Source organism: Apteryx rowi, unplaced genomic scaffold (genome assembly GCF_003343035.1).
Source record: "Apteryx rowi isolate R43461 unplaced genomic scaffold, aptRow1 scaffold_3, whole genome shotgun sequence".
Classification (NCBI taxonomy): domain Eukaryota; kingdom Metazoa; phylum Chordata; class Aves; order Apterygiformes; family Apterygidae; genus Apteryx; species Apteryx rowi.
In genome coordinates this window covers 9,587,501-9,601,055 of record NW_020449418.1, presented here as the reverse complement: position 1 = coordinate 9,601,055, position 13,555 = coordinate 9,587,501, and the positions used below count along the sequence as shown (strand labels likewise).

The 13,555-nt window shown below is 47.5% G+C and overlaps 1 protein-coding gene across 1 annotated transcript in view; it reads left to right on the top strand.

Annotated features, from left to right (window-relative positions):
- Nucleotides 1-9,894: 9,894 nt before the first annotated feature.
- The window catches only part of LOC112967972 (tubulin beta chain), a 6,740-nt gene continuing 3,079 nt past the window's right edge, over nucleotides 9,895-13,555 (top strand). Inside the window, exon 1 of the mRNA XM_026069697.1 lies at nucleotides 9,895-10,002. Coding sequence (XP_025925482.1) covers nucleotides 9,895-10,002 — 108 coding nt within the window. The remainder of the gene's footprint in view (nucleotides 10,003-13,555) is intronic.

The window sequence follows — 13,555 nt, the reverse complement described above, 5'->3', positions numbered from 1 at the left end:
GGCGGGGCACGCACACGCACCCCGCCCGGTGCACAGCCCCCCCGATGCACACCCCCTCCGCGCGGACACGCGCGGCCCTTCCGCGGGGGGAGGCCGGAGGCGGGGAGCTCCCGCCGCGGCCCCGCGGTAACTCGCTGTGTGCGGGGGGAGCCCGGGGGAGCCCCCGGGTCTGGCACCCAAGGGAAGGGGGCAGCATCGCGCCGCGCAACGGCGGGCGGCTCCCCGCGGCAAGGGGAAGAGGAAGGTAACGGCGACCTTGACGTCGTCCGAGTCTGAGGGTGGTTTAAATGACGGTGGATCTGCACAGAGAGCAAGTCGGTTTTACCGAGGTCTGGAGAATACGAGATCATGAGTTAAAGGCTCTACTTCGGGTGTGAATTTTGTGCTTTCCTCTCTTTCTCCAGAGCACACTAAAAAATAATCAGTGACAAGGATTTTTCTTAACTATATCGCCCGTTGCTGATAAGAGCGTATGTGTAGCACTGAGGGCTGTGGGCTCTTTAAAATTGGAAATGTGTAGTTTGGCATTATAGGCACGGTAATCATTTCTCCCTAATGAACAAGCAAGCTAATGATACTTTTTTTTTAATTACTATTTCCATTGTCTCCAATGTCATAGGTATTTCTAGAAATCAGAAATTCCATTTCCAAATATTTAAAGTTCATTTTCATGTTGAAGAAACGGGGGGGGGGGGAATTGTTCATTCCTTTTTTTTTTTCCTACACTGCATTTCTTTTGACATGTGACAAAAAGCAAAATCTTCCACTCTGCTAATTTCCGCCTGTGCTGCTACAACAGTGCTAAATCCAGGTGAAACATCTAAGCCCTTCTCCGCTGCCATGCCCCGACATCCTACAGCACAGAAGCAAGTACTGGGAGGGGGTGTCACAAGCCGGCTCCTCTGCCCTACTTTTGTCACTTGGTGCTTGCACAAAGCATTGTGAGCTTGTGAGATGTCTGGCGGCAGGCTCAGGCTATGCCTGTCCCCTCGGCCTCGCTGCCGAGGCGGCATCAGGCCTGTGCTGCTCCTGCGCTCTCTTCCGTGTCCCCGTTTCACAGCTTGTCCGAAACCTTTCTCTCCCTGTGAACTGGTCTCCAAATGGCATAGCTGCAAGGGGAGCATGAGCAGAAGCTGGGGTTTGTGCTTGTGCTTGAAAAGCAGCCCCTACCTGTCCAAACTGCCTCTTGCAGACTGACACTTAGCCTGTGGCATCTGCAGCGATCAGGCAGGCAAATAGGTGACAAAAGCTACCTTTGAAAGAGCTGTTTTGCTGCTGACTATTCTAAATGCTGGCTGGCTGCAAACACTTCACTTTGCCTTGCATTCCTCTTTCTGTTTATTGTGGCTGTGTGTTTGCTCTGCCTTCAGAGGGGGCATAAGGCCAGGACATGATCTAAACCAGGGAAAAGTAGCACTTGCCAGGAACGATGTGGAAAGAAATAATAGTGCACTGGATAAAATATTCACCGGGAGGCAGGCAGGTGGTGATGGTGAGATTCCTTTGATTAAACATCTGTGGGTGATGCGGAAGATTTACCCCAGGCTCCYTCCATCACGGGAAAGAAGCAGGCACTTTTAGGGCACAAATCATCTGAACTGTTTCAGAATGATCTTTTGAGTGAGATGAAGCATACTCTTCTGACTGGTTTCCATTGACTATATGGGAGGTTAGGGCAAAAGGTAAGACCTGCATATCTATGCAAACACATTTATTCAGATAAGTAAATCCTTAGGTGTTCAGATACATCAGGAGAGAGCTGGCTTGTGCAGTGGAGTCCTAGTGGAGGATCTGATCCAACAACGTTCCAGCCTACCAGGTCTCTTCCCACTAAGTGGGAATTTGGGCCTCCTGTCATGCTAAATATGTATTTAMATGACCTGCAGGATTGAGGTGAGAGTCCTCCATTCCCTTCCCTGGTCTTCCCACATCAAGTACAAGTTTCTTTTGTTGCTTCCAAGGCAGTCTACAGGTTTGCTCCTCCCTATGGGGGAACTGTACCTATTTCATTGTGCTCCGATCTGTTCCTTCCCTGCTCATCAGGAGTCTTCTCAGAAGCGAGGGGCACCTGTTGCTTTTACTGCGATTCTAAGACCTACCGACCTCTGAGGGTAAGTCACAGGGTTCCTCTGCACTTAAGCACTTCAGCGTATTCAAGTCTTTTCTGTGAAGTGTTCCTGCCATCTGTAAAACATGTTAAATCCTTGTTTAAGCTCAGAAGAGGAAAAGGACTCATCTAGCAAATAAAACTGTGGGTTAGCACTTTTATTTGCAATGCAATTGTGAAGAGTGGAGTTGTGCAGAACCAGACCATCAAGTGTGAAATGAACTTCCTAATTACAGTGCTGCAAGGCCATCAGAGCCCCTGCACAATTAGAGAGGAAAGGGATCCAGCAGTGTACAAACCTCTTGCATTTACTCTAATGTTCTCATCTTTATTCTGTGGCCGTGAAAACTGAACCTATTATAGTTCCTCTTACCTGTCACATATGAGGCTAGAACTAGCATAAATTGCAATGAGGCATTGGATAGCACAGTAATGATAAATCAGACGTACTGTAGCAAAAGCACTTCATGTGTATAGAGACACACGGCATAGCTGCCCGAATGAGGGTCAAGCCACAAGAGATGGTTTAGAAGGAATGCACCTTCTGGGCTCCTTGTTCTTCTGTGAGAGTTTTGTAGCCCACAAGAGTTACTCAGACCCTGACTAAACAGTCCATCCTCTCCCCTCCTCTCCTATAGTTCTAATCCAGGAGTAAATTATCTGCCTACCTGGGATCTGAGCAAATTAAAAGATGTAAAACACATAATTAGGAACTGGGATGTCACTGGGAGAAGCAAGTGTTTTCCAATTCCAAAATGCATTCTGCAGTTTTGTTTCTGGATGAATAAAGTGTGAATTTGACACGTGAAAAAGCAACTGAGCATAAATGTGTATCAATGAATGCTCTGTGGATGCCTCAGGACATTCCAGTTTTTTGATTTGTTGTTCTTTGCAGATGGGGGATAAATGACTGTTAAATAAAGCCTAAGGAAGTTGCCCAGCCACTCCAGTGAGGCTTCATGGTTGCCACGCTGCTGTAGCAGTAGACATATTGCAGCTCCAGACTTTTGGGGAACCACTTTGTGTTGAGACTTAGAGAACAGTTTTATATAAGCTTCTTTCAGTGGCACTGGTGGCTTAAAGGGTCTTTTCTCTCCCTTCTACACCAGCAGGAAACCAGACTAGCTGAGCTACTTTGGTTTCTTTTTTGTTGGATTGTTTGTCAGCTGGATCAAGCATCTGATCCAGCTTACCACATCACCGCTCAAATACTTGTGCTGGCATAACCGAGGGCAGCATGAGGCTAGCATGAGCAAAAAAGGTAGGGACACATGGCAGGGCCTTCTTAAACTGTACAGCCACTGTGGTTGTGGCTCTCTGACAATCCAAACAAATTTTAGGAGGGGCTGCCCCAGTCGTGCTTCGTGGTGCTCATCTGTGATGAGTCAGTTTGGGCAACTGAACTGGTCAAAAACTACTCCCTTTTCTTGCCAAGTTCAGTTGAGCTCCTTGGGGATTCCCGTGCAAAGGGAACGGGAGTGAGGGGAGCTGAGAGAGACAGTGAACCAACTCCTTCAGCAACAGCTAACTGGGGGGGGGGGGGGTGGTTTAGCTGTAATGGGAAACTGTTCCTAGAACACCTAACCATGGCCGTCGAGCTTTCTTACTGTGAGGTCTCAAAATGCTTTGTTAAGAATTGGCCAGCCTCATTTACAGCCTCAGAGAAGAGACTGAACAGAAATTTAAGCTGAAACTTTCACAAGAATTGCATAAAACTGCACATCAGATCAGTGAACTTGTTTGAAAATCAGTTGAAGAGATCTGCAAGGGGAGTTCACCATATCTGTGCTGGGAATCGCACAATCCAAGGCAATATTGAGGCCAGTGCACAGAACTGTACTGGCCCCCTGAGAGGCCCATGTCTGACAAAGCACATAAGCAAATGCAGACTGCAGATGTACACGCAATTCCATGTCTGTGTTTTAGCTGCTATGGCAGAGTTAGCAGACCTACCGTGGTTAACTCTCCCATGCCAGTATCTTCGTTGAATCTGTTGGCATCTGGCTAGATAGGTGTTGCTCCATGGAAATATAGTTTCTTATTGCCGAAAGACTTAGGGTGCCAGCTTTTTTCTTGAGAGAAACCTCTTCTTTTTGTAAGGTTGCTAACCTCAGCTATTGGAATTTCTCTACCCGGACGGGGGAGGCCTGAGGTGCACAAGGCAGGGGGAGTTGCTGACAGACGGCTTGTTGCTGTTTTGATTCACTGCACAGCGTCTTCGTCTAGGAATCAGAACTGTTAGGTTTTGTGCCTGATTGGCACTGTGACCTTATGCAAACTCTTTCTGCTCTCTGCTTTCTGCTTTATTTCACCCATCCACAAACTGGAAGAGTATAATAATCCCTGCCTACCTCCCTACAAATGACTGAAAATATAACATGCTGCCCATATAACATGCTACCCGTATAACATGCTACCCATAAGAACCTCTGTGAATGCAGAATAAATCTCTGTTGTTATAGAATGAGACATTTTCTTTTTATTGTTATGTGAGTCATTGGAGAAGCTTGCCTTAGATCTATCAGAGCATTTGAGACATGCAGGTTCATAGCTGCTGGACAGGAGGCACTAATGCCAAGTGATTCATCGCTCCCCTCAGGGACAAGAAGAGGTTTATGCATCTGACTGGAAATCATATTTTATATGCAGATAGAATATTTTGCTGTGGAGAATCCTGAAGCAGCTTATAAACACTGACTCTAGCGCATGAAAGCCAGCAGCTGTACTGAGACCTGCAGGAGCAGCTGGCTATTACATACCTGTCACCTACTCAGGAAAGGACTTAGAAGAATGGGCATGAAAGCCCGATGGAAATGAGCTTTTGAAAGGCTGAGAAAATCCATGTGGAATAACGAGTGAAGGGGGAGAAAAAAAGAGAGAGAAAAGGCAGTATGGAGAAATTCTTCCTTTTTGTATTGCTGAATTGAATGCCTGGATGGTGCATGACATACAGCACACCTGATGGATCCTGCTGTTTTTCTGTCCTTGGGCCACCTAGCTGGGATATGTGACATACTCAGTACACTGTGTGCTTGAATCTAGAGAGGCTGTGAGTCTACTACAGCCCCCAATTACAAGGCTGGTTCTTTAGCTCAGATTGCAAAGCGTTATGTTCTCAGCCTTGGAAATCAGTGAATCAATATACAGTGTTGGCAACCATTTAAGCAAAGGTTTGCCTGAGATTCAGGTTGCTTTTGGTGGGGAATTGAATTTCTTTGCTTAAAAGATAGTATGTTATTGTCATGGTTACAGGGCTAGCTGCACTTCTGGCCTCTTCCCCATCTGTCTGAGTACTCTTCCTTTACTGACGGCAGAATTTCCATGAATCTTCTGCTCCTCCTTAGACTGGCCCTTGAATTTAATAGTCTCTGTCAACAGAGTCCCTTACCCTGCAGGTCTGACAGGACATGTCTGCAACAGCCTCCCCCTTTCTCAAACATGCCAGCAAGTGCCTGTGTCTCAGTCTGGTTCTCCAAACAGTCACTCTCTTTCATGATTTTTTTAAAACTGTTATAGCCTTTTAATTTTTCTGTTTTCAAGCAGAACCAGCTGGACAAAATCACTGTTTGAATATTTTGGTTCCTCCTCCTCCACGGACAAGGAGTAAAGCTAACAGGCCTGTCATTGTCCCTCAGCAGCCCTCAAGTGTTTGCTCAGAGGTGGGTTAYTTCAAGCCAGTCTTTTCTCTTTGCTTTTCCTTCCTGCTCTGTTGAATATAATGGTTTAGCACAAGGAGTGCATATCTCCAACAGTAGCTCAGTATTTGTAAATTACTGGAGAGCAGCTTGGCATTGTCTGCTCCACCGAGGGTATGACTGTTCCGGTCAGGCTCTCCAAGTTCATAGTACAGTTCTTGAACAGCATGATTTATATCAGGGATGCATTCGATTTCCTAGCAAAAGCGTGCCAGACAGCTACTGCTGTCACCACATCAGTGTATCTGATGCCACTGGTGATTACACAAAATATAACTTTCAGAAACATCACTTTGGTGATCTGTTTCCAGTCTCTGGTGTTAAAGCAAACAGTTTAAAATAATACTTTGCACTAGTACTGTAAATGCAGAATAAATCCAAAGAAGATGGGCGTGTTACCTATGGGTATGACAATAGAACAGATAAAATGGTTAGCTCTTTAGGACGTATTATGCTAGGAAAATGTTGACAGCGTTCTTTCATTGTATTTTTAAAGTCTGATGAGCAGGATCCCAACAGGCTGAAGACATGTCTTCAAAAGTCTGTGACCCAGCCCTGAACAATACCTGAAAAATATCCTTCCCTGCTGCCTCTTAGAAAGCATTGAAAAATCATCTCCCTTTTTGGCTTGGCTTCCTGTTGAAAAGCTGATGCCAAGCACTGCTGCTGCTGTCATTACAGAGTCCTGGGGTGCTGGCCCTCCCTAGCCTTGAAAGGTATGTTCATGCACCAAGTCCCGTAAAGCATGCATTTCTTACATGTTTCTCATGAAGCAAGCACAAATCAGGTGAAAATTATCCCCCAATCCTGTACAGAACCATAAATGGGAAAACCAAGGGAGAGAGGAGGACAGAGAAATTCATCACATTTGAGAATAATACCTTTCTTTAACAGATTCAGGATCTGAGCCAGCCTCTACAGAAATCAATTGAAAAAACACCCGCTAGCTTCTTTGAGCGGTGGATAAGGCTTTTAATAATGAACTTTGCTTATCAGTTGTCCAAAATGCTGCAGTCTGCACTCGTGAGTTGCTGCCGGATTGATGGCTCACATGCAGGCATCCCCACCCATGTGGAGAGGAGGCGTCAGCCTGTAAAACCCGTGCTGCTCCTCTGCATTAACTCCCTCCTCTTCCTCCCCTCCCCGCACCTGCCTGCCTCCCCCGAGGGGCTGCGGCAATGCCYCCCTCGCTTGCCCCCTTGGCTCGGGGTGGACATGTCGCTCCAGCGCAGCAGCCCTGTGTCACCCCAACTTCATTTGCCACCTCTTGTCAATCACCGCAGCCCCCGCAGCGGGGATTCCTTTGAGGTACAAGGAGAAGGGCTGGAAAAAGTGTTTTAATTTCTGCCAGCAGTTCTAGTTTGGCGAGGATGCTTCCAGCTTTTATAAACCAGATAATCAAAGCCTTTGTTTAAACCCTGCCAGCAGGAGAAAGGTCATGCCGCTGTACAGAAAGCATACCGGAGCCTTGTGCAGCTGCCCCAAATCTTGCTTTTCTCAGCTGCAAAATCTTGGCACTCGGATCGTCTCCCTCCAGCCCAATGCAGGAGGGCAACTGAGGCTGGGAAGAGCGAGAAATGTTTCCAAAAGGTGATTTTATTTTCCAATAAGCCAGAGAGGTTTAATATACATATGAGTGATCTGGGGCCTTCAGAATGACTACTTCTCACTCTTCTTAGAGATGCTTATCCGAGGCACCTGTGTGCACCCAAGGCACCTGGCAGATAAGATCTTTGCAATTCATTTGCACAACTCTGCCTTTTGCAAAGAAAAAGAAAGTGTTAACGAGTTGACAAGCACTCTCTTCCTTCCAGAAAGCAGTGCGGCTCTCCGCAATGAGATGTTGCTGCAGGGAGGAGAGTAGGGTGGTGTCAGAAGACCTTGAAGAATGCTTTGTTCAATCCAGTTACAAAGGCGCCTGCTTCAGTAATGTACCAAATCCTAGCTGGCCAAACAAGCAATGGATTAAGTAGAAACGTGAATTCCTAATGATGCAGGGCAATGTGCTGTTACTGGGTTTTGAAATTACCGCACATGTGATGAGAGTCCTTGAGGTGGATAGAAATAACACTTAAACAAGAAGGCTCAAAGCAAAAAAGAATATTTCCTAGGTATGTGGTTTCTGTATCATTATGGTTCCAGATTATGACCTGATGACTTCAAATGAAATTGCAACAGTGTTTTTACTCACTGACACTGCAATTTGCAACCAGATTCTCAAACTATGCAAATTTGCCCAATCTCAGTTCAGACCGAACCCAAGAAAATGCTTAGGAAAGAAAGAACTAAGACCAGATTTTGAAAATAACTCAGACTAGCAAGTGAATACTTTCATTCATGCCTTGCTCTTTTGCATTTAGTGAATTTGTTCCACATTAATGTAGAAACAGCTGCATCAGCACAAGTACTGAGGGTGGAACCTTATTAATATTTATGTCTGTAGAGCCGTGCACACAGGAATAAAAATGCCTTTCTTTCATTGGTTAGGGCACCGCAGCATCGATGCGGTGTCTTGCCATGTTTGATGTCCATGCAACGAAATTTATTAGAGCAAGGATCGATTTCTCATCAGCACTCTTACAGGCTCRCAGGAAAACTCTGCCCTTCACCTCCTACCTGCTCTTTGCTTCTAATTGTTCAATAATTTCCTAATTAGGGAAGCCATTTTTCTTCTCTCTTGCACATTTCTGTAGTTTATAGTGTCATTTATTAAACATGGTCTGAGCCAGTGTTAGAAGCTTGTACTATCATTTGTTTATATAAGGGTGTATCTGTAAGCCTTCATAAATGAGATGAAGCAAGAAATAACACTGGTATGACGGATCCAGCATGCGCTGGAGGATACTGAGTTCATGGAGCTAAGCACACGAGAGATGCCGCATGGGCTTGGTATGACCCTCAGAGCCTCCCTTGTGACTTCTTAGTGCTGTAATTTTTTGGGGGAAGGTGACACACTGAGAGCCCTTAATCTGAGGCTGGGGGATCTCCTTTCTGTGAGTGCTGAGTGGGGTTCTGTCAAAAGCCTTGCTTAGGCTTTTGTTTTGCTAGGGCAATTCTGATTTTATCTAACAATAAACAACTGGTGAGCAGACAGGTACAGCTAGTGTCATCAGCACGATTAAAACATTCATCAGTATATATATTTTTAATGAATAGAAATAATGGCTTGTAACATCAGTAATAGAAAGAAATAACCCCATGAACTGTTAAAAAGCCAGCTACAGGGAGAAAGTGTGCAGGCCCCAGAATGGCTGCACCTGCAGCATCATTTGGGAACACGCCGAAGGTCAAGCATCCCAGCTTTGCACRACACAAAGGCCAGGGTGGCCTGGAGAGGTGGCGCTCCAGAGGGATGCTGTCACTGCCCTTCTCCCTCTCCGGGGTGCCAGCGGGGCTGGGGGCAGCTAACACGCAGGTGCCCCTGGCTTACAGCCCTCACCCGTGTCACCAAAGCTGTGGCAGCAGCGGGGTGCCCACCCCAAGAAGTGCCCGCTTCCCCTGGGGTGCCGCCTGGCCAGAAGAGCTCTGGCGGGCCCAGAGACCCCTGTTGTGCCGCCCGTCAGTGCCCTCGCTGCGTCACTCGACCTGGCCCCCTTTTCTGTGCTCCCAGAGCCTCTGCAAGTGCAATATGCTCAGCTCAGCAATTATTTATTGGCTAAGATGCTCCGGAGATTGCTAGGTTTTAATGAGCCCCCAGGTTAATATCAGTGCACTGACTGCCCTAGAGAGTTCGCAGGGCAGGCAGGCTTGGGCCAGGGCAGGGGCATTGGCCTTTGCTGCTCCCACAAACATATCCTTGATGTTGATGAGCTGCAGTTTTCTGCCACCTCCCTGATTTCTTCCTTTAGGATTTTATAGCTTTCCAGCTTGGTGTTGATCCTCACATGTCCTTGAGCTACTTATGATCCTGTCTCAAAAAATCCTATCTCTGTCTGCAGTTTTACCTTCCTTATCTTGCATGGCTCTGCTCTACTGATTTTCTCATAGCTTAGCAATTTTCTCAGGAGTCCGGGCCAAGGCTATGGGCCATACTAGATCCAGGCCTTTTGTAGGGGGGAAGGTTACAGAGAGGGTGAGGTTTAGTACAGGGCCATGGCTGCTGCCAGCTTGGTCCAGCTTCTCTCCGTTACCCACCAGCTTGCACAAGTTGGTCCAGCTACTGGCATAGCTTCCAAGCAACCAATATGCAAAAACATAAAGGTAGGTGGAAAAGGAAAAGCCTAATAAAAATTATGTTTGCATAGATACAGAACATTCCCTTTGCATGGGCCCTACCTGGAATTCCTCCCATATGTATCCACTGGCCTCCCAGCCTGCCCCTCCCTGGCACATGTCTGAGTTAAAAGGATGCATGCTGGAGCAAAAAGGAGGAGCAAAATATTTGTCTGCCCTACATGACCTAATGAGCTGCCCTAGACCCAGGTCGTCTTCTGTCTAGCCCGGTCTGTAATGCAGGACCTGAACCTGCAACAGTCTGAACTTTTCCTTGTTTTCATGGATTGCAGCATCAAGTCCCTAAATATACACAAAACATAGGCACCAGTCTTGGGGAATTGGGTGTAGCTTCAAGGTGTTTATGTCATTTTTATCCTCCTGAGAGGAGGACCCCCCAGACAAGGTTGGGAAGCATGGAATGGGGTACCAAGCCATGGGATGGGTACATGTTTTCCCAAAGGAAGAACAAGTTTCTCTTTAGGTAAAACATTCTAATGCCCCACAAACTGTGCCTCAGTACATCACACAGATGCACATATTATTTACTTGTTATAAAGTATGATGACTGAGTCCTTCCCTTGGGCTTTTGTTACCTGGCTTTTGCAGTGCTCCATATCCTGCAAGGGAGTCAGGCCTTTGGTCAGTGACTGCTTCAGCAGATGAAGAGAGAGGCTCTGAAGGTGATCACACCCAACCTTTTAACTGGGAGGATGGGAACCATGAAAGCGAAGGGGGAGATGATACATGGGATAAAAGTGGGTTGATCCTCTGAGCTTCGTTAAGCAAACTCTTGACTGAAGTCGTGCTATTCCTTCTCTCCTATGTCCAGTGAGGGCAGCTGTATAATAACCCCGTAACCGGCTATTTCGCCTGTGCTGCAGCAGTTTCCACACTCACGTATCTGCAGTGCTTTTACACCATGGGAAATTAAGCAGAGGAGCGAAAACGTTGCCGGGTTTTTTGTTCCTTTCTTTTTTGTGCAGCTCGTTTCTGACACGGGGCTGGTTGCCTAGGAAACTGCTGAAGGTGGCATTCAGCCAGCCTGAGCGTCAGAGCTGGGGGCCGAGTTTGAATTGATAGACATATGGATGTGAGACAAATGCAGAGAGGAAAAGATAGGCACCAGAAAATAACAGCTGAACAATCCATTTCCTACCAAATATTTTGAAATAAGCTACACTGAACCTTTGGAAAATGCTCCATTTCAAATGCTTGCTTAATTTAAACATTGTCTGAAGTCTCCTAAAGTTACCTGAATGGCTTCTGTTCATGTCTAGGGGATCCAATTTGAGCTCCATAAAAAAGTAGACCTGAATTATCCCCACACCCCCACATCCAATAATGCAAACTTTATTTATTTGGGGAATAAATATTTGGTGTGGGAAGTTTTTTCCTTCCAGGCTCAACAAATTCTATACAAGAGATATACTTGAATTCCCCTCCTCCTTCAAAAATGTGAATTATTTTGGTTTAAGAATAAATACTTGGGTGGGGTGGGTTTCTTTCTTTTGATGTAAATAATCTGTTTTCCTTGAACTGGATTTAAAAATGGCTTCCTTTGAAGCCTCAAGCTGTTAGGAATGAGCTTGATGTAGGTATGGAGGATACGTAATATCAGCTATCACCTTGCACACTGAAATGTCAGTAATTCTTCTAGTAAATAACTAATATGCAGTGTATGATACTCAGAACATTTGGAAATAATAGTAGCGAGCATTCACCATACCTGTATTTTGCACCAGTTCTGCTGTTCCGAGTTTTGCTGCGACAGTGCTTTCAGTAACACACCCATAGCAGCAAGGGAAATGAAAGGCATTACTTTGAATCATTACCTGAAGCACTCAGTGGTCCAGTGGAGTTGTTAATCTGCAAGTTATTTTTAAACAAGTAATTATAGATGTGGATGATGATTATGTACTTAACATGCCATAAAAATGTTTACTTGGAATTAAAACTACACATTGTTTGCTAAGTGTAGTCAACCAGATAATTAAATTGCTCCTGGCTTAGACCAGTAAACACAAATTTTACAGGGAATGTAACTGACCAGATTTTTCTCAAAATCACTATGGAAGAGAAAAACCTATGAGCGTATTTTCCAGCATCCCATTTTGGAGCTAGGATGCTTTCTTAAGGAAAGCCTAACAAAAGAAAGGTGGGGATGCTATTGGCATATCAACTAAACGAAACTGAATTGTTCTGCAGGTTGCCTTAGAAGAGCATAAAATCAGAGCTATAATAATCCATATTCAGGGTTATTGAACTGCATAAACGAGGTTAGAAAGACTGGGGGGGGTGGCTCGGACTGGTGGATAGAACAAAGAAAAGAAGTATATCGACAAAAGGCAAAAGAAATGTGTGCTGGAAATTGTGATGAACTTATATTTGAACCTCTGGAAGAGCTGCACCCTTAATAAGATAGTGGAATAGTAAAATCTGGATAAGTAGGCTACCGCCTAACTGTTGAAAACGTTTTAGCGTTTGCTCGGGGCTTTAGCCACCTCTCGGAGGGGCTTTCAGACCGTCACGCTGTGATTGCACGTACTAAAATACAGAGTCCGGTGAAACGGGCGATACTGTTGAGCCTCCGATACGACATGCTGACTGACCGCACAAAACCACACCGCGCCCGGCACGGCACCGAGCACGCTGCGCTCGCACGTTTGCATACCTCCCGGCTCCGGGTCCCGCTTTGCTACCGCGCTCCTGCCCGGCGTGTCCGGAGCCGTCGTGACAACCCCGAGCAGCAGCGGGCTCCGCTGATGAAGGGGCACCGCCGGCTCGGGGAGAAGCGTCTCGCTCGCACATGCCCCAGCCCTTCCTCTCCCCCCTCTGCGCGTCCTTCCCTTTCTGCTCTGCCCCGGCGTGTGCACATCTGCGACGGCGGGGCGCAGCGCTGCGAGCCCGCAAGCCCCGTTCGCGGCGCAAACGCGCTCGCTATTGTCTGCCGCGGGGCGCCGCGAGCCGCAGCCGCAGCCGCGCCCGGGCCGGGACCGCGCAGCCTGCTGCCGCCCCGCGCAGCAGCTCCCGGCTCGGCGGCAGGAGCTAAACTCGGCCCCGGCAGGAGGGAAACGACAGGCTGCTCTCAGCGCCTAGAAACCCGCAGACAGGGGTCATTCGCGGAGTGTCTGGATGTAGGTCAAGATTGGTGAATAAAGCGCTCAGGGGCACAGCGCGCTGTGTGTAAATGAATCCCGTTAAAGTTTCACAGCAACGCATCTTATTTTTTTCAGGAAAGTTGCCCCCCCGCCCTGCCTGGCTGCTTTTACAGACGCTTCTCACACCGCGGGGAAGCGGCGCGGCATGCCGAGCGTGCCGGGCCGGCGCTTGCGGGGGGAAATCAAACTGTTACCCGGCCCCTGCGGTGCGGCGCGGGGGCGGCAGCCCTCCGCCCGCTGCCCGCCCCGCCGCGGCCCCTGCGCCGTCCCCGGAACAAAAGGCCAAGGAGAGGCCGCCCGGGGCCGCTCCCCGGGGCCGGGCGCCCCACAAAGCGCCAGGGGCGCGGGGGTCCCGCCGCGGGGCCAGGCCCCAGCGCCCC